Raw genomic sequence first — 27104 nt, 5'->3', positions numbered from 1 at the left:
CAAAACGCCTTGCCTATTCATAGACAACAAATGGTTTTAATGTGTAAACAACTCCCAAGGAGTGGCATCAGCAATGCTGAGGAAACCTAGGTAGCCCTGAAACAGCCTGCCCGGTACTGGCTGCTTTCCCTGTGATTCCAGCCTGGCTCCAAATTTCTCTCCTGAGCCATCTCAAAGGATTCTCTGTCTAACGTGCAGGGAGGGCTCCACCAGTGACTTGGTGCCACCGGTTCCCTTGAGACCTAGCTCCTGGCTTTTGATGGATTAATCCTTCACTTCTCAGGCCATGGGAGAACCGGAGAGGAGAGCCTAGGAGCACTGGGTACCAGCTCCCGCCCCTGCGAATGTTGGGCACTTTGTCTCCAGTGTTCAGCAGTCGGCGACAGCGGCAGCCCCGCGCAGCCCGGGACTTGGCAAGCCCTTGCCAGCGCGCGCTCCTCCTCCTGCGGCCTGGCCCAGCCCGGCGCATCTCGGAGGTGCGAACCGGGCGACATCCAGATTCTCCAGCAGTGGGGCGGCTGTTGGCGGTGCCCGAAGGACCCAGCTCAGCACACGGAGGGAGCTCCCGGGGTTACGGAGTCCAGGGAGGGGCGGGAGGCGCCATCGCTTGCAGAGACTGGGAGGGAGAGGGAGATGCTGCGGCTGCTGGCAGGTGGGTGTGAGGGGAGCGCGCGGCTATCAGCAACAGATGGGGAGGCGCCGGGGGTCGCCGGGCCAGTGGGGCGGCTCCGCTCGCGGTGACTGAGACCCGCCCCTCTCCTTCCAGGACACTGATGCTCCGCTTGCTCGGCAGAGTCATGTCATTCTCGCCTATGCCGCCTCCGCCGCCGCCACCACCACCGCCCGCCCGAACCCAGGGGGGGCCCGCCGCACGCCAGCTATCCCGGAGACCCTGCGGGCCGCCGGCAGCCTCGCCGCCCGCCCCTGCGGCCGCCGCCGCGGGCGAGAAAAAGAGGAGGCCGCCCGAGATGCTACTCTCCAGCTCCTGGCCCTCCGCCACCCTGAAGAGGCCCCCGGCACGGCGCGGCCCGGGCTTGGGTCCCGGCACCCCGCAGCCCCCTACCTCCGCACGCGTCCCGCCCCAGCCCTCTCCAGGCCGTGGGGGGACCTCGGCCACGTGCTCCGCGCCCCGGCGGATCGCCTGCAGCCACATCCCAGCTGGATCCACCGCCTCGGGGACCTCGGCGGGGGCGGGGGCTGGGCCCGAGGACGCCACACGCTTCTCCTTGAGCCTCACCCCAGAAGCCATCCTGGTCATCCAGAGGCGCCACCTGGAGAAGCAGTTGCTGGCGCGACCCCGAAGGCCCTTCCCCGCGCCCTCGGCTGATCCGCGGCGCCCACTGGTCCCCTGTCCCCGGACCAGGTCTTCGACCCTGCGGAGGGGCGGTCCCACCAGTGTCCCCGACGCGCCTCTAGCTGTGGCTGTCAGCAGCCGCCCACCCCGTGCCTCGCTGCTGCCAGGAGGTCTGCAGGCCACTATGCCCAGCCCGCGCCCCTCCAGCCTGCGCCCAGTGCTCAAGGTGTCGCTGCTCAATGAGAAGCACAAGTATGATGATGAGGAGTACGAGGAGGAGGTGGAGGTGGTGGACGAGGGCCTCGTGCGCAAGTGCACCGAGTGGCTGCGTGGGGTGGAGTCGGCGGCAGCTGCGAGGGGCCGCACTGGGCATCTGGACTCGCTGCCACACCTGAGCACGCTGTGAGCTGGGTGAGCCTGTGGGACCCAGCCTTGCTCGAGGCCCACCGCCGCCTCCTGCGCTCTTTGCACACCTGGGCTCGGGTGAACCAGGTAGGCCAGCAAGGGACAGGACTATTGCCTGGAACCTCATCCAGGTGTGCTTACTCATGAGTGACCCACAGTCTTTTCTAACGCCCACCACCCACCTCCTGTGCAATTAGGTCAGTGTGGGACACAGCAGACTCACCTGACTCCAGCAACTGTCCCGTGCTCCTCCTGCTCCCCTGTGGGGAGGAAGGACCTGTGAAATGCCTTCTAACCTCCCACCCTAACTAAGGATTGGACCCAGAGGTCCTCTGCCCCAGGTGGCGTCCCACTTCCTGGGAACTCTGCAAGCCTGTGACCACTGAGGGTGGAGTGGTCTTCTGTTGCAGAGCTAGGACATGGTGCTATGTATATGATCTGTTTCCTTACAAACCAGCAAGTCGGGTACTGGAAACTCTGGTTAACTAAAACTTGTAATCCAGCAGCCTTGCAGCAGTGTTCTATTGCCACTGGGTGAAACTGGAGGACTTGTGCTCCCCCTGCCAGCTGAGCACTCAGCATCACACACACACACACACACACACACACACACACACACTCACACACACACACACTCACACACACACACACACACGCCACTCCCCTGTCAATGCCCAGACACACTCATGCCACTAGCAGTCATGTGTCCACGCATGCATACATACACAGCTAACCACACATGCCCATGATAACACATACATCGACACTCTCACAGACAAGTGGATACATGGCCATGTGGAGGGAGTCACAGCCCCACGCAGGTGTCTCCCGGGGCACAGCTAGAAATGTTTTCAAGAGTTGGATCAAAGTGGGGACAGGAGTCAGGGCTGCTGCCTAGTAAGAATGCAGTTTTTGTTTGAGGGCACAGTAAGGTCTCCCTCACTAGCTAGGGAAGGAGCTTATAAGCACAGCGAAGAAAAGTCGTTGGGTGGAAAGCAAAGCAGGGCAAGTCTGCCCACCGGAGCGTTTGAGGCAGAAGCAGGAAGTAGCGGAGGGCGAGGGCAGGTGTCTTTCATCACTGTGAAGATCAGTGACATAGAAGTTCTATAAGCTGTAAATACTGACTTTTTACATTCTGTTGATTGTTTGAAGGGAAAACTGTCTCTTAGTAGCCGAGCCCTTCCCATTAACTGGAGGACGAGTCTTTTGTATTTCTTCTGTGCCTGAGTGGATTTAACCCCAAGGATGAGGAGGAAGTGTTTTATTTCTAATCAGATAAGGTTGCCCATGGAAACATAATGCATTACCTCAATTGTTTTATTTCTTATGCAAGTCAATAACCAGTTTAATGTTTGTCTTGTTAGACTTTAACGTGTCAGTTCTCAACTGTATTTTAAAGCAAAGCCTTACACTTTTAAAGACGAATTATATATTTTCCTTGTAGAGATCTTTGCTTTCTCTCTCTGTCTCCGTCTCTTCTCTTTCCTTCTTGGCTCAAGCTTTGCCAACCAAGAGGCCTCGGTTTAGAAGGAGCTACATCAGACACCGGATGAGGTTTTTTTTTTTTTTTTTTTTTTTTTAGCTTCTTATTGATTTTAAATGGTTAATGCCAAAGGGGGAAAATTAGCAAAATTGGTGGGGGTGGGGGGAGGGAGAGGGCTGTTCCTCCAGGCAGGTCAGGTGGAGAGAGCACTGCCTCTGCCCCAAGCCTGGCACAGCAGGGCTCCGCCCTGTCTGCACTCATCACTTCTGCCAGTACTTGACATGCTCAGCACCCTGCCCTCCGCAGCCTTAACAACACCGGAAAGAGTTCCTGGTACCTCCTAAAGGAGTGGCCTCTAGGGAGACCTTCCTCTATCTTTGTCCTTCATGTAGGTCTGCATACCACTCTGTCCATCCCTGTCTGTCTGGTTTGCTTTTCCTCCCTCGATGTCTCCTCCAGGCAGCCCTCCCCTCTCCCTTTCTAACTGGCCTCAGTGAGAAGCTCAGTATGCTCTCCCTGGTTAGCGACTCAAAGGGGCTCGTGTGCCTGGCTCTTCACTTCAGAGATGGCGGCATGTTTGTGTTGGGTGGCCAACGACTCTCAGTAAGGAAAGGAAGGCCCGCACGTGACCTGTGAGGCCTCTTCCTCGTTGCTGACATCCTGAGGACAGTTTTCTAATCACTGTGCTACAATTTCTTTATGTTTAAATAAAAAAAAAAAGTAACTGGATGCTGTGTGCTGCTTCTTGGAGAAGATAATGGATAACTGTCCAGAAAGGAATCTTTGAACAGTTTTAGAACGACCCCTGAGATGCCTGCCCTCTTTAGGCCTAGGGATTTCTGGGCTCACCAAAGGTCATACTACTAGAGTTTGTCTGGATTTCTGAGAAATTTAAGAACAAAATTCTTTCTAAGGATGCTGGGAGAGATTGCAAATTCCCCATGGAAGCTTTGTCCCAAACACACCCCTGTCGCTTCATTCCAAATACACGCCGCAGAACGAGAACAGTGCATCTAGCACACACGTATTTCAGGCAGATTATGGAACCTTGGTGACACTGTGTCCTGTGTACACCCAGTAAAACATTTGCTTCTGCCTAACACACTTTCTACCTTGTAGGCCATCCCAGCCAGAAGTAAATGGTCCATTTGAGTAACAGCCTGGATTGCTACTGGGTTGTGTAGTAAGTGTGACTTGTCGTTAACACTGAAGCCCCTGTAGAAAAGAATGGTGAAGGTAAAGTCACGAACCGTTCCCTCTCTCTTTCCCATATGTTTACGGGATAGGTTGGTGTACATCCAAGACGGTAACCTTGCAGGTGAAATGACAGAAAATCGTGTACCATGCCCATGGTGTGTGCCTGTATTTCCAGAGTTTGACACTGTGACGTCATCTCCGTACCTTGCGGGGATATTTAGTGGGACACTTAGTGGGACACTTAGAGGGTACCCCACACTTTCAGATAGGTATTGTTACTGTTTTCCTTAATTTGTAGAATAGCAATCAATGCCAAAATGTCAGGACCTTTAGTTTTGTGGTTTCCTCTGAAACGGTCCAGTTCAGTTCAGGGTGGTTGATCTTGGGATCCTGTGGGGTCCAAGCATGTTAATCTTGCCATTAGGACACTTTGCTTTCTCTTAGCATGTTAACTTTGTGTATGTCACTGAAAGAAAAGGTCTCCAACCACACAAGCAACTCATTCATTGACCTCGGTGCACAGGCCATTGTGACTGTGAAAAATTCATCCACTGGTTACTTCGCCCCTTGCTACGAATAACTGACAAATTTCTTAAAGAAGAAAGGATTTTCTTTAAGTCTGTGAGGGATCAAATCCATTGTGGAGGGGAAGTTAGTAACCTGATGGCCAAGAGAGCGCCGCTCATTGCGTCTTCCCTTGGGAAACAACGAGGAGGGAGGGGGACACTGAAACTCAGCTTGCTTTCCCCTTTTAATTTATTATTTATTACATTTCTTTTAAAGCACCAGCCTATGGGATAGCACTGCCTATATTCCAAGAGGGCCTTTCCTTCTTAGTTAAGCCTCTCTGGAACCCCCTTCACAGATGTGGCGAGTCCCCTGGGTGATTCTATATTGACTACACCACCCCTTAGCAACTCGGGGACAGCCAGACACAGTACTTCTAAACGGAAGCATTCTACCTCTGTCCCTTACAGGGACATTTACTAGCTCATTCCAGCTAGTAAAATGCATGCTAGCAAATGAAGTGGAAATTTAAGGGTTCTTTGGAAAGTCAGTTGGACAGTGTTTTGCTGGGGCAAACACATAAAGGAACATTTTTGTTAAAGTGGACACAGGTGTGAAAGGCTAAGGCGGACTCGTGAAGGAACGTTTTGCTGAGGCAGACACAGGAGGGAGGATGTCCTGCTAAAGCAAGCATGAGAAAGGACATGTGATGAAGGATTATTTGTTAACGACACCCATGTATTGGTTCACCTTACATTGCATAGTTGAGCTGCATTTGTCAGGACTCCACAGAGAGAAGTGCACCAAAAAACTTCTGGTGGTGTGCTGCCGTTTCTTGTCACTTCCACGGACTCGGGCTGATTCGATGCATGTGCTAAGGCAAGACACATGGAGGACACATAATGTTTGGAGGATATAAATAGGACTCCATGGAGTGACAGAGGCAGAGCTTGGCTTGCTGGTACAGCTACTGTGCAATCCTTGTGAGTCTATTGTCTTCACTGATCTTCGCTTCACTGAGAGGGGCACAGCCAAGAGCTCCTGGTGGTCCCTCCTGCTGACTGGAGCCAAGGCTGAGGTCTGGCTGTCTCTGCTAGGTCACATCACCATGTTCCTAACCCGACTCTACCAAACTAGACTGCTGGTGTATCTGTGAGGTGTTTGCCAGTGGGTCGAGCTGCCGCTGCCTGCTAACCTGTGGGATGTACTGCTGATTTCCAGACAACACAGACAGGAGTTGCTCCAAAGAACCTTTCTAAATGGGTCCACTTCCCGAGTGTCCTTTCTTTTCCACTACCTCTGGTGGGTGGCAGGTTACAAGAAAGATTGAAGCATTTAAGAGCCATCATTAAAAATAAGGTTTGAAAAAAAATAATGTTATAAGTAAAATACATCGGAAAGCCTCTGCAACAATTGGTAGTCCCTACTTTGCTCCAAAGTCCAAAGTCTCTTCTGTGACTCAAGATAAACTTGTAACTTTGAGTCTCTATAAAAACCAGTGAGCAAGTTACGTGCTCCTGACACACAGTGTCACACAATAAATGTTGTTGTTCCAAACAGGAGGGACAGGAACATAGCAAAGAAGGATTGGGCCAATGCGAGACCAACACACAGCTAGGCAGACACTGAGTGCTGCAGCTCCATGCCTTGGGCACAGCTGCCTTGGGCCCAGCTGCTTTGGGCACAGCTGCCTTTCCCTCCAGCTCTCCATCTGCAGCACACCTGGCCTCTCCCTTGAGGTCTCCACGCTGTGTTTGCAGCTTCCCATGGTGGACAGACCACAGTTTGGGCATCTCCAGCATCCCGGGTCTCCACTCTGATTTAGGGTTTAGTGCTTTCTCTGGGCTTCCTGTAGGGAATCCAATTCTTCTGCACATTCCCAAGCCTTGGTAACTTTCTGGAACCTGGGTGCAAAGCTCTACGATCCTGTAACTTTTGCCTTTCCCACGCCACAAAAATGTCAGCATGCAGATGCTGCTGCTGAGGTCTGTTGCCAGCTGGACATGCCATCTGGTATCTTTCTACCACAGCAGTAGTTGCTTCTATGGACTGCAGGAGATGAACCTTGGAAAACACTTCCTGGAATAGATGTTTCTGAGTGGGAAAGCCTTCTAGCAATGACATCAGCTCAGTCTCTCTTTTAATAATCTTGCATTTTTACCAGCTGGCACATTTATCTTGTTTTTGTATTTATTTTTATGTAAATGCAGGTTTCACCTGCTTATATGTGTGTGCACTATTCGTGTACCTGGCGCCTATAAAGGCCAGAAGAGGGCGTTGGATTTCCTAGAACTGGAGTTACAGACAGCTGTGGACCATCATGTGGGTTCTGGGAATTAAACCCAGGCTGGAAGCGTTCTTAACCACTGAGCCATCTCTCCAGCTCTTCTAATTTCTCTTTCGAAGCTCTTTTGTCTGTACCCTTCTTTTTTTTTTTTTTTTTTTTTTTGTTCTTTTTTTTCGGAGCTGGGGACCAAACCCAGGGCCTTGCGCTTCCTAGGCAAGCGCTCTACCACTGAGCTAAATCCCCAACCCCTGTCTGTACCCTTCTTGTTGGCATCTTTGAGCTCATCTACACTCTTTGTATTTTCCAAACAGCACACCCCCCTATCCCGCAACCTTTCTATTCTCATTCACTGTAGATCTAAGAGCGGTGAGCAGTAACCCTCCCACAGCCTGAATGTTATACTATCTTACAACATTTCCTCCACAAACAACTAAGTCCCCCCCATTCCTCACAGTCTTTATTTTCTCTACAGACAATTTCTCTGTTTATCCCTGCCTGTCCTGGAACTCACTCAGTAGACCTGCATCTCAGTGCTGGGATTAAAGGTGTGTACCACCACCACCCGGCTCCATTACTTTTAAATTTAGCTTCCCTCATATTTTTCAGGATAAAGGAAAAACTCAGCCGGGTTCTCTGCCTGAATAGCATGTAAATGTCCTCTAGTCCCTTCGAATTCCACCCTGAAGCCTCATGAACTGAGCCTTGACAGTCCCCATAGTCCCTGGTCTTTGGAAGTCTCATTTGCCTGGTTCATCAAGCCCTTCTCTGGCCCTAGGCTTCAAACTTCCTCGTTTCCCCCACAACCAGGTCCAAAGGTCTATGAACCACATGGTCACACATATCACAGCAAGGCCCCTGGAGGAGCCTTAGTTACTTTCCCTGTTTCTGTTGCAAAGCACCTGAAAAAAAGCAGTGAAAGAAGTAGGGACTGGGGGGGACGGGTTTAAGATCACAGTTTGAGGTTGAAATCCATGTGGGCATGACAGTGCCAGTCTTTGGCTGTGGGGCAGGAACGTGAGTGGCCCGTCAGATTGCATCAGTCAGGAAGCAAGTCGAGATGGGCGTTCCCTAGCTCACTTTCCTCTTCCTGGCCAGAATTCTGGTCAGAATCCCGGTCCATGAGACAGTACTGCTCATATTCAGGATGGGTTTGCCCTCACTTTCTGGAAGTGAGAATCTTGTGTCTAGCCCACTCCAACCGGTGACTCAGTACTCTCGGACAAATAGCCACAGGCGGTGCCCTTTCATGAGGACAGCCTCCAGCAGGAGAGAATCATCCAGAGTTTCATTTGGAAAAGAATGTCATTTCTGCTGGCTCCTGGTCCCTACAGACCTCACTGACTTGGCCTGTGGGAAGAGGCCTTTGAGGGATTGTTTGTCCACAGCAATGGGAGGTTGGACTGATCAGGTCCTTTCAAAAGCCACTGGTCAGTGTCTGCTCAAGCAGCCATAGCAAAACCCACAGACTGGGGAGCTCAAAAGACAAGGCTTTGCTAGTGTTAGAGGCACACACCTTTAATCCCAGCATTTAAGAGGCAGAGGCAGCAAGGTTTCCGTGCATTCAAGGCTAGCCTGGACTAGTGAGATACTGTCTAAGACTCTGTCTGACAATCCCCTGAAACCCATAGGAACTATGGTAAAGGCCTTCTCTCAGCCCGAATCTTAGAGAGTTCATCATGTTTTTAAATTTCTTTATCAATCGTGTGGGAACGTGTTAGATACAACTAATTTTTAAAGTAACCCACTTTGGACTTTGCTGATTTCTGTTTATGCCTTATTTTCCTGTCTCTCTCTTTTTTTTTTTTTTTTTTTTTTTTGGTTCTTTTTTTCAGAGCTGGGGACCGAACCCAGGGCCTTGCACTTCCTAGGCAAGCGCTCTACCACTGAGCTAAATCCCCAACCCCTATTTTCCTGTCTCTTATTGTGATTTTTTTTTTACATTTATTTTTATACATTAAGTGTGTGTGTCTGTTTGTGTGTATGTGGTGTGAGTGTGTATGTGTCTATATATATGTGTGGTATATGTGTGTGTGCAATTATGTATGTTATGTGTATATATGTGTGTGGTGTGTGTATGTATGCATGTATGTATGTGCGTATGTGTGTGTATGTGTGCATGTATGTATGTGTGTTTATGTATGTGTAGCGTGTGTATGTGTATGTGCTGTGTGTATATGTATGTGTCTGGTATGTGTATGTGTGTGTATGTGTGTATGTATGTATATATGTGTGGTGTCTGTGGGTTCATACATGCTCTCACACTGGACCTTCTAGTCTGCTACCAGTGATGGTGTTCGAATGAACTCTAACCAATAATCTTGTGTTATTTTTGAAAAACTATCCTGCCTGTGATTGCCCCTAGTGGTCACCCATTCAGGACATCTGATATGTACAAGACTGAAGCTAACCTTTTATCAGTGAAAGCAAGCACTCTCCAGTAGTTACTGCCTCCTGTGAGTACTCTGCTCTGTTTCCAGGATCCTGATGTGCCAACCACAGTGCTCAGCAGAGGGGTATATGTGGCATCTCTGGGCATCTACCTTACCTGCCCCATGCTGGAGTCCAGATGGAGTAAGATTTGGGCCTTAGACCAACAATACCAACCAACCAGAGCTCCCAGGGACTAAACCACCATCCAAAGAGTACACACGGACAGACCCTTGGCTCCAGCTGCATATGTAGCAGAGGATGGCCTTATGGGGCACCAAATAGAGGAGAAGCCCTTGGTTCTGCCAAGGCTCGACCCCCTCCCCCAGTGTAGGGGAATGTCAGGGTGGGTAGGCAGGAAGGGGTGGGTGGATGAGTAGGGGAACACCCTCATAGAAGAAGGGGGGATGGGATAGGGGGTTTATGGGCATGAAACTGAGAAAGGGGATCACATTTGAAATGTAAATAAATAAAAAGTATTCAATAAGAAAGACATTAAAAAAAGAGAGATTGGATATTGCTTATGGCTACACAAGGACTTGAGTTCAAATCTCCAGAACTCATGGAAAGGAAGGCATAGAAAAAAAAAGAAAGAAAGAAAAGAAGATAAAAAGAAAAAAAGATTTGGGCCTTAGTGAGAGTCACCATAACCTCCTTATAACACAGCAAAGGGACCAGGCTTCGTTCTGAGCTCTTGCCTTTGTCCTCGATTCGAATGCAATTCGTTGCCTTGGCCCAACCTTTAGTTAAAGGGAGACTTTGCTGTGAGTGTAGCGACTGTGCAGTCAGCGTCCTTCTATGACCACCCTGCCCCTTCTGGGTGAATGCCCAGAGGGATCAAGGTATTCCCACTAAAGAATCCTGGCCAAACCCCCCACATCCTTCTCACTCTTCACAGCAGGGGGGCTGGTCCCATCGAATTCAGGCCATTGGTTATTCAGGGAGTACAGGTGACAACTTTCCTACTCACATCATAGGACAGTGCAGTGATGGGGTCACTTAGCTATGTCCTCAAAGCACGGACTCCTTCCTCTTGAGAGCTGCTAGAAGATACACTAGGGAGAAGCTAATCCTCTGGTAATGTGATAGGGAAAAAAGGGAACACTGGCAACAATGTTTCTAGGTAGACCGCACACTGCCAGACTATGCCTGAATCCGACCACCTGGCTCATTGCTCAGGCCTCAGTCAGCGGCTTAGCCTCCCTTGTCCCTGCTGTCTTCCAAGTGTGGAGGCCGGGCCTGGCACACAATAACATGATCCTCGCTATCCTCTGTCCCCATGGAGTCTAATTCTCTGGCACTGCCCCAGGTTGTGAGCCTCACTTGACCACAACATGTGCAGTTTGGGGACAATCAAGCCAAAGAGTTCTGAGACAATTGCCCCTTTCTGAATCCTCTGGTTGTGGTGCCGTCACACTTGGGAACAAAACACACTTGAGGCACAGCAACTTCAGACAAAGGGCCCTTTGATCAGGCCCGCTCCTGTGTCAGTTCTGTGGAGAAGCAGCAATGGCAGACATGTCATCTAAAGAGACCCTCAGATGCATGCTCACCCAAGTTCACATGTACAAAATGGTGACTGCCAAAGAAAGGTGGGCGCTGCGGACAGTAGCAGCTATCATGCTGTTCTAAGATTTTCAGCCCTAAATGCCCCCCTGGGGCATGCATTTCCTGCAGAGGGTGCCTTGTCAGACCTTTTAGAGCCATTCGCAGCCCCTCAGCTATGCCATGTTGATGCCCCACAGATGATAGGCACTTGGGTAGGGATTTGAACACGTTACAGTTGCAGGGGGTGGGCGGATGGTGTGGGCTCTCACACCAGCATAGGAAGAAATCAGACCCTGGTGACCAGGGGAAGCAGACATCGGCCTGTACATCACACTTCCTTGTGTGTGGCTCCAATGACTGTGGAGAACTGTGGATCTGGTTGGAAAGACAAGTGAGGAGCTGAGGAAAGACGGAGTTTTAAATTGCAAGACAACGGGCTGGAAGCAGTTGCACTGGCTAGTTTTAAGTCAATGTGACATGAGCTGGAGTTGTTAGAGAGGAGGGAGCCTCAGTTGAGGAAATGCCCCCATGAGACCCAGCTGTAGGGCATTTTCTTAATTAGTGATTGATGGGGAGGGTCCAGTCTACTGTAGGAGGCTCCATCCCTGGGCTGGTAGTCTTGGGTTCTGTAAGAAAGCAGGTCAAACAAGCCAGGAGGAGCAAGCCAGCAAGCAGCACCATTTCATGGTCTCGGCATCAACTCCTGCCTCCAGGTTCCTGCCCTGTTTGAGTTCCTATCCTGACTTCCTTTAATGATGAACAGTGATGTGAAGGTGTAAGCTGAATAAACCCTTTTCCTCCCCAACTTGCTTTTTGTTCATGGTGTTTTGTCACAGGCAGAGAAACCCAAAGTAAGACAAATTGGAACCAGGATAGTGGAGTATTGCTGTGATAGATCTGACCATGTTGTATTTGGGGGAGTGTTGGGAAAGAACATTGAGAGTGACAGAGACAATGGAGGCCCAGCTTGTGAAGTTTCAGAGGAAGTTTCAGAGACTTGACCAGGCCTTTTGGGTGAAGAATCTGTGGTTCTGGTGCTGGAGAATCAACTATCATTTACAGGATACCAGAACGACTAAAGTGAAACCTTTCCCTTGCTGGGATCCCCAGGGCTGGGCAGCTGGGGCTGAGAAATTAGCAGTGATTAAGAGAACAGCTGTGCCTTGCGCCGGCAGCTGAACTTGGCAGTGTAAGAGTCACCCGGGCAGTATTGGTTTTGAAGGCATGACAGGATCATGGAGAGCAGCTGAGGCTGGGCACTGTGAGGCAGGAGTGGAATCCCGAAGAAGCTACTGGTGAAAGTGCAGCCCAGGTGCAGCCAGAAACCCTGCATTTTGGAGATGTCAGTGCCGTGGGAGGACCACCAAGAACCAGAGCAGCAGTGGAGCGGAGCCAGCCGGGGTTTAGAAGACAAGCTCTGTGTGCTACAGTGGGAGGGGGCAGAAGAGTAACCCAAGCCCTTTAGAGGAGCCCAGAAGACTGGAAGTGAGTCCCAGATAACTGGACATTGCATTATTTACCCTGTTGAAGTTTGGTTTTGCTTTGTTCTGGTTCTTTCCTCTTACAGAAAGTACTTAATTTTGATTTTGACAGGAGCCCACAGTTGGGGGCTCTTTGTCTCCCTGTCCCCCACAAACACACTTTTTTTAGATAGCATTTCTGTGTAGCCCTGACTGTCCTAGAACTCCATCTGTAGACCAGGCTGTCCTTAGATCGCAGACATCTTCTGGAATTAAAGGTGTGTGCCACCAACCTCCCAGCTGAGACTTCGAATGTTTAAAAGAGATTTCAGGTTGTTAAAGAGATTGAAAAAAGAGAGAAAGAGACTGAACTTTTAATGTGTTTGAAGTTTTAAGATTTGTGGGACTTTTAAACTTATTTTTATATTATGATATTAATATTAATACTCCATCTTAGGGAAAGTGAGAAAAGGAAATTTCTAATTAAAAAGTGATCTGTTGCTATTTTTCCCTGCGTGGTCTGCTCTTCCAGTTTATCTAGGATAATGTCGACAGCTGAAGTACTGAACCTTGGGGGGAAAATATATGAAGGTAAAACAAAAGAAGTCTATGAGTTAAGGGAAATGCAAATCAAAACAACCCTGAGATTTCACCTCACACCAGTGAGAATGGCTAAGATCAAAAACTCAGGGGACAGCAGATGCTGGCGAGGATGCGGAGAAAGAGGAACACTCCTCCATTGTTGGTGGGATTGCAGACTGGTACAACCATTCTGGAAATCAGTCTGGAGGTTCCTCAGAAAATTGGACATTGAACTGCCTGAGGATCCAGCTATACCTCTCTTGGGCATATACCCAAAAGATGCCCCAACATATAAAAAAGACACGTGCTCCACTATGTTCATAGCAGCCTTATTTATAATAGCCAGAAGCTGGAAAGAACCCAGATGCCCTTCAACAGAGGAATGGATACAGAAAATGTGGTACATCTACACAATGGAATATTACTCAGCTATCAAAAACAATGACTTTATGAAATTCGTAGGCAAATGGTCGGAACTGGAAAATATCATCCTGAGTGAGCTAACCCAATCACAGAAAGACATACATGGTAAGCACTCATTGATAAGTGGCTATTAGCCCAAATGCTTGAATTATCCTAGATCCCTAGAACAAACGAAACTCAAGACGGATGATCAAAATGTGAATGCTTCACTCCTTCTTTAAAAGGGGAACAAGTATACCCTTGGCAGGGAATAGAGCAGCAAAGATTAAAACAGACACAGAAGGAACACCCATTCAGAGCCTGCCCCACATGTGGCCCATGCATATACAGCCATCCAATTAGACAAGATGGATGAAGCAAAGAAGTGCAGGCCGACAGGAGCCGGATGTATCTCCCGAGAGACACAGCCAGAATACAGCAAACACAGAGGCGAATGCCAGCAGCAAACCACTGAACTGAGAATAGGACCCCCGTTGAAGGAATCAGAGAAAGAACTGGAAGAGCTTGAAGGGGCTCGAGACCCCATATGTACAACAATGCCAAGCAACCAGAGCTTCCAGGGACTAAGCCACTACCTAAAGACTATACATGGACTGACCCTGGACTCTGACCTCATAGGTAGCAATTAATATCCTAGTAAGAGCACCAGTGGAAGGGGAAGCCCTGGGTCCTGCTAAGACTGAACCCCCAGTGAACTAGATTGTTGGGGGGAGGGCGGCAAGGGGGGGAGGATGGGGAGGGGAACACCCATAAAGAAGGGGAGGGGGAAGGGGGATGTTTGCCCGGAAACCGGGAAAGGGAATAACACTCGAAATGTATATAAGAAATACTCGTTAATAATAATAATAAAAAAAGAAGTCTATGAGTTGTTAGATAAACCAGGAAGAGTCCTCCTGCAGTCCGAGGACCAGATTACAGCAGGAAACGCAGCTAGAAAGAACCACCTGGAAGGGAAAGCTCCCATCTCCACCAAGGTCACCAGCCGCATACGTCAGTTGTTACAGAAAGCTGGTACACAAACGGCTTTCACCAAGAAATGTGGGGAGACTGCTTTCACTGCACCCCAACGTGAAATGATTCCAACTGAATGGATCTTTTCTCAAAAGGAACCCTGCTGTGAAGGGGGGGGTATAAGTTTTATCCACCAAAAGTAGAGATGTTTGTCAAGGATGATACCAATAACGACCCACAGTGGTCTTAGGAGCAACTCAGAGCTGCAAAATGTTGTTTTGCTGGACTTGCTATAGGACAGACTGAAGTGGACATCATGTGTCATGCCACACAAGCTAGTTTTGAAATTCTGGAGAAATCCTGGCTGCCCCAGAACGGTACCTTGGTTGATATGAAGATTGAATTTGGCGTTGATGTAACCACCAGAGATTGTCCTTGCCGATGTCATAGATAATGATTCCTGGAGATATATGGCCATCAGGAGATTGGAGCCAGCAGAAAGACAAACAGTTACTGTGATCTCAAAGAAGTAACTCCGGAAGGTAGTGCTGATGGGTTCAACCTCTGACCTTGGTCACTGTGAGAAAAGTAAGAAGGCTTGTGGAAATGTTGGGATTCCATGTGACCTTACAGTAACATCTGCACATAAAGGGCCAGATGAAACTTTGAGGATTAAAGCAGACGATGAAGGGGATGGCATATCTACTATATTTGTCACTGTGGCAGGCAGAAGCAATGGACTAGGCCCAGTGATGTCTGGTAATGCCGCATATCCAGTTATCAGCTGTCCCCCAGTCACACCCCTGTGTGGTCATCTCTGCGACTGCCCAGTGGTCTTGGCCGTTCAACTATACTTTCTCCAGAAGGACCAACTCAGTTTGCTGCTCAGGTATTTGGGATAAACAGCCATTTGGTGTGGGCCAAGCTTCAAGCGAGCATATTGAACACATGGATATCCTTAGAGCAGGCTGATGATAAAATCAGAGGAGCGGTTTGTAATAAAGCAATTTAATTTGCAGGAGAAAAGTTACCTATTCCTAGTTTGGATTTAAAGGAAAAAAATTAAGCAAAATGATTTCACATCGGAGAAAACACTTCGGTTTACTAATGAGCAAGTGGTCTTCAACATTTATGAGTTGGTACATTGTCAGTAGATATTATTAATATTTTCTAGCTCTACGTAGTGATATGTCCCTGTAACCTTAGCACTCTAGAGGTTGAGGCAGCAAGATCACTAAATTCAAGGCCAGCCTGGACTGTGTATAGAGACCCTCTATTTGCTGGGGAGGGAATCTTTATAGTTAGTAAAATTGGCATGACACTGCTAAATTACATCTCACCCTCTCTGTAGTCACTGTTGGGTAAATACGTAATTATGGAACTGGAGCAATGTGTCTGCGGTTCAAGAACCAGTATGGCTGTCTTGCAGACGGCCCGCGTTTGGCTCCCAGCATCGATGTAGACTGCCTCACAATAAATAACCCCTAACTCAGGGGATCTGACCCCATGGCTTCCTCATGCACCTGCTCTCAAATTCTATTACATTCCCCAACCCAAACACACACAATAAAAAAAAATAAACTTTTTAAAAAGAGTATTATTTCTAAAAAAAAAAAAAGTGATGTGTTTGTGTGTCCACTTGACAAGGGGTCAGTTATAGCGACTAGTCATATCAACTTGACATTAGCTAGAGTCATCTGAAAGGAGGATCCTCAATTGAGGAAAGGTCTCCATAAGTCCAGCTACACAGCATTTTCTTAATTAGTGATTGATGGGGGAGGGCTCAGCCTGCTGTGGGTGATACTATCCCCGGGCTGGTGTTCCTGGGTTTCATAAGAAAGCAGGCTGAGCAAGCCATGGGAGCAAGTCAGTAAGCAGCATCCCTCCAGGTAAGTATTCCAGGTTCCAGTAAGAACTCCAGGCTCTTGCCCTGTTTTCTGTCCTGACTTCCTTCAATAACGAACAGTGATGTGGAAGTGTAAGACAAACCCTTTCCTCTCTGAGTTTTTGGTCATGGTGTTTCATTGCAACAAGAGGAGCCCTAAAATAGCAGTAGACCTGGGTAGGAGAGGTAGCTTGGTGTAGAGCACTCACCTGGCATGCATAAAGCACCTGTTCTACCCAAGCACCACCTCAGCCAGGGGTGGAGGTGCAAACCTGCAATCCCAGTATTCGGGAGCTGGAGAAATATCAGAGGATCAAGAACATCCTTGGCGGGGTTGGGGATTTAGCTCAGTGGTAGCCCTGGGTTCGGCCCCCAGCTCCGGAAAAAAAGAAAAAAGAAAAAAAACCAAAAAGAACATCCTTGGCTACAAACAAAAATAGGCTGGAGAGCAAGGTGGTGGTGGTGTGTGCCTTTAATCCTAGCACTTGGGAGGCATAGACAGGCCCAGATCTCTGAGTTTGAGACCAGACTGGTGAGCTAGTTCCAGGACAGCCAAAAAAAAAAAAAAAAAAAAAAATGTTGTCCACACATACACACACAATGCTGTTTGGGGAAAAAAAAAAACAAAACAACAGGCTGGAGAGTTGACAGAGTTTAAGAGTTCTTGCTGCTCTTCCAGAGGACCCAAGTTTGGTTTCTAGCACCCTGGATCCACTGAGTGCCTGTAACTCCTGTTCCAGGGTATCCGGTGCAGCCTTCTGGTCTCTGCGGGCACCCTGACACACAGACCCATAAGTGACAGCTATTTTTCCTTTTAAAATCTTAAGACCAAGAAAGCAGGAGACCTGCTCTGTGTTTCTGGTTTTTTTTTGTTTGTTTGTTTGTTTTATTGTCTGCTCTGTGTTTCTGAACAACGAAGTTATCGTGGGGAGGGCTGGAACTGCTACCTCTCCTGCACCAGCTCCCCTAGTTAGGGCTGCTGTCGCTGTGAGGAAACACCACAACCAAGAGCAACTCGGTGAGGAAAGGGTTAACTTGGCTTACACTGTTCATCACTGAAGGAAGTCAGGGCAGGAACCTGGAGGCAGGCGCTGATGCAGAGGCTGTAGAGATGATGCTTACTGGCTTGCTCTTCATGGCTTGCTCAGCCTGCTTTCTATGGGACCCAGGACAACAAGCCTAGGGAATGGCACCACCCACAATGGGCTGAGCCTTCTCTCTTTAATCATTAATTAAGAGAATTCCCAACAGGCTTGCTTTCTTACAGCCCAATTTTCTGGAGGTGTTTTCTCAACTGAGGTTCCCTTCTCTCAGATGACTCTAGCTTGTGTCAAGGTGACATAAAACTAGCTAGCGCACCAACCATCTCCAACCTGCCTGGTCTGAGGGTGCTCACAGGGATTCTCAGGAGGACGCAGTGAGGTGACCACTGACAGTTGCTCTGCGGTGAGTGACTAGTGTTGTAAAGGGTGGAGGGGTAGGGGAGGAACTAGTGAGGCAGCGCAAGGGAACAGAAAAGGGCAGTAGTGTCCACTGTTTCCTTACCCTGTGACAGCTGTAAATGAGGCATGGGCTAGAGAGCTGGATACATCCCTAGCTGAGGAGGCCTTCAGGGCTTACGTTCCTGTGGTAAGAGGCAGCAGTTCATAAACAATGTGGAAAAGGCATAGGATTAGATGACATGCGCCGTCATCGGGGAAGGAAAAGCAGATCTGGTTTCATTAGAGCCTGCGTTGGGCAGGGCAGAATTAAATTAGGAACTCCAAGTACTGTTACTGGGGAGGTGACTGCAGAAAGTGCCCCTATTAAACACCTGTGGAGATTGGTCAGGCAAAGGACAAAGGACCAGAGGGCCCGAGCCATACACCAGTCTAGAAGAGGCCTGGGAGAGGTAAGAGGAGGCAGATCAGTCCTGCAGGACTCTGCATTCAGGAAGGCAAAGACAGAAATGCATGGGGTCACTTGCCCTCTCTGGGGTGTACACTCTGTTAGGGGGCAGGGCCAGAGGGACCAGGGTGTGGCTCAGTGGTGAGCGTGAGACTGCCCAGAAGAGAAGTCAAAGATGACCCTGGCACCCTAGTCAGGTAGCATGAGCATGAGGGTGTGTGTGTGGGTGTTTGTGTGTGTGTGTGTGTGTGTGTGTGTGTGTGTGTACACCAGGTGCACCCTGGTGCCTGGGAGGTCAGGAAGCCAGAAGGAGGCATTGGATCCCTTGGAACTGGACTTACAGGCAGTTGTGAGCCACCATGTGGATGCTGCCAACTGAATGCAGGCCCTTCATTAGAGCGATGAATGCTCTTACCCACTGGGCCATCGCTCCAGCCCCAGGAGTGTTCCTCATAACATGAGCCTACTCTGGGTCCTGGGAGACTACCAAGCACTATCTTCTCAGTACTTGGCAAGGGAAATGCTCCCCAAGAAGAAGCTTCTCACAACCTGAGGGAGCTGGGATTACAGCAAGCACATCACGCTCAAGACTTGGAATGGTAGGACCCAGGAACACGGAGCTGAGCTCAAAGTGCTTGCTTTCTCCGTTTCCCCATGGAAGAATGAACAGCATTTCCACAGTTAGCCTAACTGGGTGTAGAAGGGATGTTAGCAGCTTGCAGTGCTCAGAGGCTTTTCTGCATGGACTGAACTATTGCCGAGCAATTGAGAGCCAGAGTTTGATCCCCACAGGAAAAGGAACTTAGGTAAAAAGAGCCAAGAAGAGCAAGAAAGCTGGAGCTGGGAGAACTCAAGTCTCTCCAGAGCCAGAGAGAGAGAGAGAGAGAGAGAGAGAGAGAGAGAGAGAGAGAGCTATAGGACCAGAGGCCGAGTACTGGGCGGGCAGAACACACCAAGACTCCTGCCCTCTTGTTACTAGGGCTGTCTTGTTGTGACAACAAAGTGTCCTGGAGTCCGTGTGAGTCTGACTGTGGGATCCACAAGGTCCCAGCCTCGTTGGGTGGGCACAGCTGAGATCCCTGGTGTAGAAGTGGGTGAGATATGAGGAGGAGCTGAGGCACACACCTGCTCTCAGGGCATCTGGACACCAACTGTGTGAGTCCAGAAAGGCCCTGTGGCCTGAAGAATTTCTCTAGGGACTGGAGGTGGCAGGCCTCGGAGGTGAGAACATTCACAATAGCCCTGGCTTTAGTGAGATGGTAGATAGTTCGGTACCTGGTGGGGAAAGGTGTCTTTTGCAAAATCTAGCTGCTGGTGTCAGATTGCTGTCCCCTCTAATTTTCATGTAGACGCAGAAAAATCAGGGGGTGGTGTTGTAGCCCAGTTTACAGAGTGGGTTACTTAACATGCACGAAACCCTTGATTTGATCTGCAGCAGCACAGCATAAACGCTGAGGTCCCAAATCTGTCATTCCAGCACTGGGAAGAGACAGCAGGAGATCAGGAGCGCAATGCCATCCTTGGCTGTATGATGAATTAGAGGGCAGCCTGGGGTATATAAGACAATATCAAAAATATTCTTCATTACATCCCTGAATATTCTCTGTGATCACGTGTGTCCCACTCCCATTTTAATGACAAAGAGTGAAAGTGTCAAGCCTCTTGCCTTTCTTCCCATCTGTTTTGTGTGAGGAACGGACATGCTCAGTCCTGGCTGGTTAAAAAAGACAACAAACCCACCAGCAGGCAGTGCGTCTGGCTCTAGGAGGATGACCAGGGCATGTCGCCTGCCTCCGTAGTGAGTCTACCATATGAAGCACTTCCCAAGACACTTCTGTCATAAGCTGTCTGAAGATATCCATTCGGGTAACCTGTAGACCCTGTTCTTCCTTCTCCAACCCTCATGAAGATACACTCTGGAGGAAAACTCCATGTTTGGAATATAAGGGGAGGAGTTGGAAAGTTCAAGAGAAAAATTAGTTCTTGAGAAATCTGAAGAAAGCTGTGGTCTGACTTTCTGCATAGTTGAACCGTCTCTAAAGCAGTGGTACGGAGTCAGGTAAAATGAGGCTGATATGGAACCTGGATAGGACACACCCTTCCCCTTGCAGATAGGGCGTCCTGGGGTAGATCGTCCTAGGGTAGAACCTTGAATCGTGACTCAGGATCAACAACAATTCCATTGGCAAACAAGGTTTTGGATCTACAGGGAGACAGAGTGTCCTAAGGTGTTGGGCTCACCTGTGAAGAACTTGTATTTTGTGGTCAGGTGGCTTTGGGCTCAGTAATTAAAGCCACATGGCTATAGCAGAGGTGCCTGAGCCCTAGGGATGTTGCCCTCAGCCTCCCCATCACCTGTAAGCCTCTCTCTTCAGCCAGGTGACTTCTTCCTTCCCCACAGTCACAGGCCGGGCTCTAGGCCTGCCCTGCGCTAAGTCTGTTCTATCTCCACAGGTGTAACTCCTCAGAACATGCCCACGGGCCTCCACACTTACCACAAGGGCTTGACTCTACCTCTCCTGAGAAGCTGCTTAGCACAAAGCCCTCACCAACAGGTAATTGCTTGGAAGATCGGCCAGAGAGGATAAGGAACTACATCTAAGAGGGAAGGGACACGTGTGTCCCATGACTGAAGCCAGAAGAGAATCCTAGCTGCTCTCTAGGTCTTGGCCACAGAGGTGACATGCTCAATGTTAACACAGCTAAATCTCCTTTCAGTCAAGTAGTGTGTGCGTGCGTGCGTGCGTGCGTGCGTGCATGTGCGTGTGTGTGTGTGTGTGTGTGTGTGTGTGTAAAACATTGAACTCAACTCCATGACACAACAAAACTGAGAAATCAAAGTCCTGTTCTAGTGAGGACCCTCCTTGTTAGGACATGTGCCTTCCGGTGGTGTGGCGAGGCCAGGCCGATGAGGGAGAAGAGGAGGGAGGAGTAGGAGCATTCTGAGGAGGGAAAGGCAAGGGAGACTTGGAACCCCATTTGCCACCTCCAAACCTGGAGGCAGCTGCCCTCAGAAGATGAGGCTCTGTTGCTCAGGTGTGGCCGATGTGTCTCGATGGCTGTGCCAGTGGAAAACCCACATGGCATCTTCCCCTTGGGATTCATATTCTTGTTCCCACATTGCTCTGTCCAGGGTTCCCTTTAGAGAGGAGAGCCTTAGGGACTCTTGCACATCTGGGGCCCAAAATGCATATCACTGGGTCGCTTGACCTCTTCCTTCCTCTGTTCTGGAAGATTCATCTCTAAAGGTGCACAGACCCAGAGTCTATGGCACCTTTGGCCATGTGGAAAGGAGCATCCAAGGGGCAGCAGCCTGGTGAGAGTTTTCACAGCCCCCGGATATAACTCACAACCATCTCTTACTCCGGTCTCCCTCTTCTGGCCTCCTCACGCACCAGGCGTGCATGTGGTACACAGACACACATGTAGGTAAAACGCCCATACACAAAAATAAAATAATTTTTAAAAAGAAGAAGTTCAGGGAGGTAGCAAAACAAACAAACAAACAAACAAACAAACAAAACCAGCAGCCCTCCTAGTTATTAACATTTGCAACACATGTCATGGGAGAAACGTCTGTGGTCCCTCAGAGCAGCAGCCCCATGCTGGCTCCTGCAGGGGCAAGAGAGTTGGAAATTAAAAGGCACAGTAGAGCTCACACCTTCCAAAGCAGTGAACAAACATGGTGGCTGTCTATGTGTAGAGGGTGGTTTTGATGTTAAGGTCCTGTTTCCCAATTGGTTTGTGAGCAATCAGCAAAGAGGTCAGGGGCCGATTGCTTAAAATGGGGTAGATATAAAACTACGTGCTACATCTGGGAAGACTGTCCTGTGAGCACCCGTGTGGCCTGAAGGCTAACTGCACGGTTAGCTGTGGATTTGCTTGGTGGAGCAGACTTTAATGACACTCCAAAGCTGTATCCCAATTTTAGACAAATGGAAGGAACCGAGAGACCTCCTGTGCTGGCTTTATTCCGACGTTGGCTCAGCCGTCCCTCAAATCTGGGAGGCATGTTGCTCCATGCCACAGTTTCCACAGTCTGTTTCCAAAAGCCACATGGTGTTTGACCCCTGTAGAGGCCACCACATCCAGCCACCTCACTGCTCAGTGGTCACAGCACCAAGGATAAACAGAAGGAAAGCATTTACTTAAGTTCCTTGAATGCGTCTAACCTAAAGTCCAGGTGTTGCAGGTAGACAATATTTAGAAACCAGCCTTTGGGAGGCCATCAGCCCATGGGGTACCCTCCTGTGAGTGGGGTCAAGATCCCTGTAAGAGGAGGCTTCAACAGTCCCCTCTCCTCTCTTGCTTTCTGTCATTCAAGGATCAGCCCAGCTACGGACATCACCACATGCTAGAGGCTCATTCTATTCCTGCAGCCTCAGCCTCAGAATTGTTACATGACAGACTTTCGTCCTTTGAGAACTAGCCAGCCTGTGTGGCTCTGCTGGACCAAGAGAATTGGCTTGCACATGCACTGGATCGTTTCCTGGGGCTTTATCTTTTTTTCATTTAACCCTATATGTCTTATTTTTCTTTGTAATTTTCTGTTGAAATGATTAATTTTTTTAAGATATGGCACTTTATGCTTCTACTCACAGCCCTGGGGAGGGAGGGGCAGAGACAGAGGCAGGTGGATATCTGAGTTGGAGGCTAGTCTGGTTTTAAGCATGAGTCCCAGGACAGCCAGGGCTGCACAGAGAAATCCTGTTCAAAAACCAAGATTAGTTTTCAACAGCACCCCTTTGTTCTGTCTGGGCACTGACGTTAACGTGTGCAAGTGTGGGCTTGCCTGCTTTGGCTCCTGAGAGAGAGGTGCCTATTGCATGATCCATGCTTAGGTAAAACTCCCAGCTTTAAGTCTGTCTCAGAATCTGTTTGGGAACACACTTGGCTTGCTTAGGGGTTACCCCACAGTCCTTGCTGCCCATAAGACCCAGCAGCATCTCTGAACACACTCACAGCTGCCTGATTTGAGTACAGATGGATTCCTCTGCTTTCCCTCTTGATTGAGAACTTTTACTCAACTGACGTTTACTGTGTGCTCTTTCTAGTGTCAAGCATGTGAAGGAGTCTGGGCTATGCCAGTCCCACTGTTAGGCTACACATGGCTGTGGCCAGCAGAATGTGCAGGCTTGAGGAGGAGGTCACACCCTCTCGGCTGGGGCTCCTCCGTCTCACGACACCCGTGTTTTAGGATGGGGATTCTTGGCTGGAGTCGGGTGGAGGTGAGGCATAGCAGGGGCTCTTTTGAACCCTGGTCCAGTGTTGTTTGGGGCACTGGTCCAAATGCTGATGCCCTCTAGATAAGTAGGACCCACCCTTGGGTTTGATGCCCAAGATAAGAAATATATGCAGAAGCACGTCCCCAGGGCTGTGCAGTAGAAACTGGAGCACAGTGTGGATCGGGGGGAGCAGGCTATGAAGGTGAAGGAGAGAACAGGCAGCGGACAGTGGTGTGGGGCCTGCAGAAGCTAAGACGGGCGCTTGCTGGTTTTCACAGTCTTTCTGGGTTGTGGAATCACACAACACACACTGCATGTCCCCAGGTCTGGGCCCAGACACATGCAACGTACCTCCCCTCGCTGAAACATTGAACACACTTCTACCCCCAGCCCCAGGTCCCTTGGGGTGCCACCTCCTGCTTCCTTCGGTTCCACACTAGAGCAACTTCCAAGTGCCTTTTGCTCACTGTAGCTTAGTTTGCATTGTCTAGAATTTTCCATGCGAAAAACCCTCCAATTCAATCTGGACTCTTTGGCCATGCTAGTCTCAGAGAGCTGATCTCCCTGGAGTCATGTGGTGCCCTGTTTCACCTGGTTATCCAATCACATCTTGATGAACATTTGGGTTGTTTCCAGTCCTTCCTTCCTTCCTTCCTCCCTTCCTTCCTTCCTTCCTTTCTTCCTTCCTTTATTTGTTTTTTGAGACAGGGTTTCTTTGTCTAGCCTTGGCTGTCTGAGAACTCACTCTGTAGACCAGGCTAGTCCTGGACTCACAGCGATCCTCCATCCATCCCTGTTTTCCAAACACTGGGTTTAAAGGCATGTGCCATCACCATCCGGCCATCCCTGTATCTTTTCAATAAGAGATACTTTTGACTATTTTTCCTGTGTGTTTTCATGTGTATCTGGGTATATGACATCCCCAGCACTATGTAGTCCTCATATATCATTCAGCTTGTGTTTGCTGTTTTGACCCTGGCCTGACTTGTTGAGTAAATCAAATTGGTTGGCCAGGGATTTTCAGGAATTAGCCTCCCAGGTCTGGGGTAGTAGTACATACCCCTGTACCCAGACCAGGTAATGTGGGCTCTGGGGATCGAACTTGGGTCTCTCTGGTGCTGCTGTGGAGCCACTAGCTTGCCTGTTTGAAGACTGAAGTCTCAATGCAGTCTTGACGAGTCCTTGACCTCAAGGGAAAGTGATGGAGATCTGAGGAAGGCAGTTTCCTTTTTTGGCAGTCAGATTAGGATAAGAGGACCCTAGACGCGCAAGTGCGCGCGCACCCACACGCACTCACCCACCCCCCCCCACACACACATACACACACACCTTACACACCTCTGCTAAGCTGGCAGAGCTCGTCTGGTGAACTCTGTGCAGGCAGAGGCTCTAAGCTTAACCCCAGGGAGAGATATCTGCAAACTAGCAGACGCTTTCTCCATGAACTCTGCACAGATCATGAATGCAGAAGCTGGGTCCCAAATGCTGAGAGATTAGGTAAGGAGCTGAATTCAAGCACTGCAGTGGGCCTGAAAGCACAGTGCCCAGATAACTCAATTCTCTGTAAATTTAGCTCAGAGTTTTAGTTTGGTTTGGTTTTCTGAGACAGGTTTCTCTGTGTATCCATGACTGTCTTGAACTCGTTTTGTAGACCAGGCTGGCCTCAGACTTAGAGGTCTGCCTGCCTCTGCCTCGTGAGTGAGCATTGAGATTAAAGATGTGCTCCACCAGATTTTTAAAATCCCTCACCCAGATAACTATAGCTGACTGCCAGCTCTTACTCTTCTCGACTCCCGATTCTCCCTCTCTCTCAAAACTTTGTGACAGGATTTTGCTGAGCCTGAATATTTCTACTTTATTACCCATCCAGATTCATGCACTGAGCACAATAGGGACCCAGCCAGGGTCCTTGTAGGGACCTGCCGCTCTGCCTCCGTAAACTATTGCTGGGTCTTCCACTGTTCTCACTCACCTGCTTAGCCTTGAACTCACAACCTTGATCTCATAGAGATCTGTCTGCCTCTACCGCTTGAGTGCTGGAATTAAACCCACATGCTACCACGCCCAGCAGTTCTTGCTACTCTTTTTAAAAATATATATTTATTTGGGGGCTCCAGAGATGGCTCAGTGGTTAGGAGCACTGACTGCTGTTCCGAGGGAATCTTGATTTAATTCCCAGCACCCACATGGCAGTTCACAACTGCCTGTATCTACTTCCAGGGGATCTGACACCCTCACACTGACACACGGGCAGGCAAAATGCCAGGGCACATACAATAAAAATAAATCATTGAAATATTTTTACGTTTATGTGTATCAGTGTTTTCTCTTCAGAGTGACTTGGGTGGCCACTGCATTTCCAGAGCCCTCCTCGTTCATTGTGTTAAACCCATCTAAGCCTCGAAACAAGCTGTCACACTCAAAGATCCTGTAACAGAAGGACTCAGACTTCCGTGAAAGGAAAGTGTAACAGCAACGCAGAACCCACAGGTCTGGGTGCAGGCGCAGCTGCAGCTCTTGTTTTGCTTAAACATTTTCATTTGTTGCTTTTGCTTTAAGAACCTGAGTTCTCTTCCCTCAGTGACCGAAACATCGGCATGCAAATGTGTTTGCGGGCATGAAGCAGGGAGTGGATGAAAGCCTGACTCTGATCCAAAAGTCAATCCCCCTTTCTGAGCTAGCACGCCTGCAGCTGTCTCCGGTGTTCGCGAGGGGTGGCCTTTGTTCTCCTTGGAGCCTTTGAATCACCCGGGTCTTCTTCCTTTCTTTCATTTCACCATTGCTGACTTTCAGGGGAACTGGTTTGAATCTTCTGCTGGGCCCTGATCCAAGTTTCTGCTCTGTTGTCACTGAGGAAGCAGGATCGTGTCTGCGCACCCCCCCCCCCCCCCCCCCCCCCGTGTCTCTAGACCAGTCTCTGATACAAGGCAGAAAACCCTGTAGCTGCTAGGGCTGGGCCTGTGTAGCCCTGTTTGAGAAGCCTTCCTTCCCACCTATCTTGTGGAGGTGGTGGTGACAACCGGAGGTTGCGGGGGTGGGGGGCGGAGGTGGGAGTGGGGGTAAGGGGTGTGTGGGTTGGGGGGAGTAAGAGGGCTGGAGGTTTGTGGGGGCGGGGCTCTGCCCAGCATGGCAGCCAGATTTCACAGCCAAAGGAAGCGGCAGGATGAGATAATGGTGACAGGCTGGGGGAGATGTTGCTATGGCAACACAGCAGCAGGCCTCTCTTGGGATGCTGCATCATAGCACATACACTACAGATGACGTAGTTGGTATCTTGTTGGCCTCCGAGGGGCTGGCATACTTCCCCTCCTGCTCAGACTCACCTTAGGTATTGAATTCAGCTTCAGGAGAAAATCGGGGACAGACATCTGGTGCCTGATCCCTCCTTGCTATGGCCATCTCGCCATGGTAACACTACCTGATGCGGCCTCTGCTTAGCCCTGCGGGCTCTGCGTTTCTGGTGCCTGCTTTGTTTCCAGAGCTAATTAACGCCAGGCTGCACTCGTGTGCTGTGAAGTTCCCTGAAGCTGCCTGGGCCCCGAC

At 49.5% G+C, this 27104-nt stretch overlaps 2 protein-coding genes and 1 pseudogene across 4 annotated transcripts in view; all 3 read left to right on the top strand.

Moving 5' to 3' along the window:
* The first annotated feature begins 127 nt into the window (after positions 1-127).
* Prr18 (proline rich 18) lies at positions 128-3911 on the top strand. 2 transcript variants are annotated; one of them, NM_001399593.1, is made up of 2 exons: positions 128-476; positions 767-3911. In NM_001399593.1, the coding sequence occupies exon 2, from the start codon at positions 774-776 to the stop codon at positions 1698-1700; it is 927 nt and encodes a 308-aa protein (NP_001386522.1). In that variant the 5' UTR covers positions 128-476; positions 767-773; the 3' UTR covers positions 1701-3911. The 2 variants fall into 2 exon arrangements, with proteins under 2 accessions (NP_001386522.1, NP_001101934.1); NM_001108464.3 differs by lacking the exon at positions 128-476 and adding an exon at positions 509-652.
* A 9242-nt stretch (positions 3912-13153) lies between these two features.
* Paics-ps5 (phosphoribosylaminoimidazole carboxylase and phosphoribosylaminoimidazolesuccinocarboxamide synthase, pseudogene 5) lies at positions 13154-15576 on the top strand (annotated as a pseudogene).
* A 3777-nt stretch (positions 15577-19353) lies between these two features.
* T2 (brachyury 2) overlaps positions 19354-27104 on the top strand; it is a 66185-nt gene continuing 58434 nt past the window's right edge. For both annotated transcript variants that reach the window (NM_001161835.2, NM_001419513.1), the window contains exons 1-2: positions 19354-19557; positions 20791-20891. The gene's annotated coding sequence lies outside the window, so the exon portion shown is untranslated. The remainder of the gene's footprint in view (positions 19558-20790; positions 20892-27104) is intronic.

This window comes from Rattus norvegicus, chromosome 1 (genome assembly GCF_021556685.1).
Source record: "Rattus norvegicus strain SHRSP/BbbUtx chromosome 1, alternate assembly SHRSP_T2T, whole genome shotgun sequence".
Lineage (NCBI taxonomy): Eukaryota > Metazoa > Chordata > Mammalia > Rodentia > Muridae > Rattus > Rattus norvegicus.
Note: the sequence above shows the minus strand (reverse complement) of the source record. Positions and strands in the feature narration are given on the sequence as shown.